Source organism: Solanum pennellii, chromosome 7 (genome assembly GCF_001406875.1).
Source record: "Solanum pennellii chromosome 7, SPENNV200".
Classification (NCBI taxonomy): Eukaryota; Viridiplantae; Streptophyta; class Magnoliopsida; order Solanales; family Solanaceae; genus Solanum; species Solanum pennellii.
The window spans coordinates 20156896-20158379 of NC_028643.1; the positions used below are offsets into that span (position 1 = coordinate 20156896).

The following is a 1484-nucleotide window of genomic DNA, read 5'->3' on the forward strand; positions in this document are numbered from 1 at the left end:
ATTAAGAACAAGTATCCCATTCCTCGCATTGATGATTTGTTCAATCAGTTACAAGGTGCTTGTATCTTCTCTAAAATTGATTTGGGATCTGGTTATCATCAATTGAAAATACGGGCAGCAGATGTGCCAAAGACTTCTTTTCAAACCAGGTATGGACATTATGAATTCTTAGTAATGTCTTTTGGGCTTACGAATGCCCCTGCTGCTTTCATGAGCCTGATGAACGGGATTTTTAAGCCATATCTGGATCTCTTTGTTATTGTATTAATTGATGATATACTGATATACTCAAAGAGCAGGAAAGAACATGAGGAGCATTTGAGAATTGTATTGGAGTTGTTGAGGGAGAAAAGGCTTTATGCCAAATTCTCCAAGTGTGAGTTTTGGCTAGATTCAGTGTCCTTCTTGGGGCACGTGGTTTCTAAGGATGGAGTGATGGTGGATCCTTCTAAGATTGAAGCAGTGAAGAGTTGGGTAAGACCTACTAATGTTACAGAGGTAAGAAGCTTTGTTGGTTTAGCTAGCTACTACCGTCGATTTGTCAAGGGATTTTCTTCTATTGCTTCGCAGCTAACAAATTTGACTAAGCAGAATGTTCCCTTTGTATGGTCGGATGAATGTGAAGAAAGTTTTCAGAAACTCAAGACTTTGTTGACTACTGCACCAATTCTTACCTTGCCAGTGGAAGGCAAGAATTTCATTGTCTATTGTGATGCATCTTATTCTGGTTTGGGTGCAGTGCTAATGCAGGAGAGAAATGTAATTGCTTATGCTTCGAGGCAATTAAAAGTGCATGAACGTAACTATCCGACCCATGATTTGGAGTTGGCTGCAGTAGTATTTGCATTAAAGCAATGGAGACATTATCTATATGGGGTCAAGTGTGAAGTTTATACAGATCATCGTAGTTTACAGTACGTCTTTACTCAGAAAGATTTGAATTTGAGGCAGAGGAGGTGGATGGAACTATTGAAGGACTATGATATTACTATATTGTATAACCCAGGAAAAGCTAATGTTGTGGCAGATGCTTTAAGTAGAAAAGCAGGGAGCATGGGTAGTTTAGCCCACTTACAGGTTTCCAGACGCCCATTGGCTAGAGAGGTTCAGACTCTGGCTAATGACTTTATGAGGCTAGAAGTACTGGAGAAAGGAGGATTTTTGGCCTGTATGGAGGCAAGATCTTCTTTTCTTTACCAGATTAAGGGAAATCGGTTTGCTGATGAAAAGATGAGCCGAATTCGAGATATGGTATTGCGAGGAGAGACTAAAGAGACAGTAATTGATGAAGAAGGCGTCTTGAGGATTAAAGGAAGGGTATGTGTGCTCCGTGTGGATGATTTGATTCACACTATTCTTACAGAGGCTCATAGTTCAAGGTATTCTATACATCCTGGTGCAACCAAGATGTATCGTGATCTAAAGCAACATTTTTGGTGGAGTAGAATGAAGCGTGACATTGTTGATTTTGTTGCCCAATGCCC

The 1484-nt window shown here is 40.2% G+C and overlaps 1 protein-coding gene across 1 annotated transcript in view; it reads left to right on the plus strand.

Annotated features, from left to right (window-relative positions):
- The window catches only part of LOC107024901 (zinc finger BED domain-containing protein RICESLEEPER 2-like), a 9970-nt gene that overhangs the window by 423 nt on the left and 8063 nt on the right, over window positions 1-1484 (plus strand). Inside the window, exon 2 of the mRNA XM_015225828.1 lies at window positions 1201-1317. Within this exon, the coding sequence (XP_015081314.1) occupies window positions 1201-1317 (117 nt within the window). The remainder of the gene's footprint in view (window positions 1-1200; window positions 1318-1484) is intronic.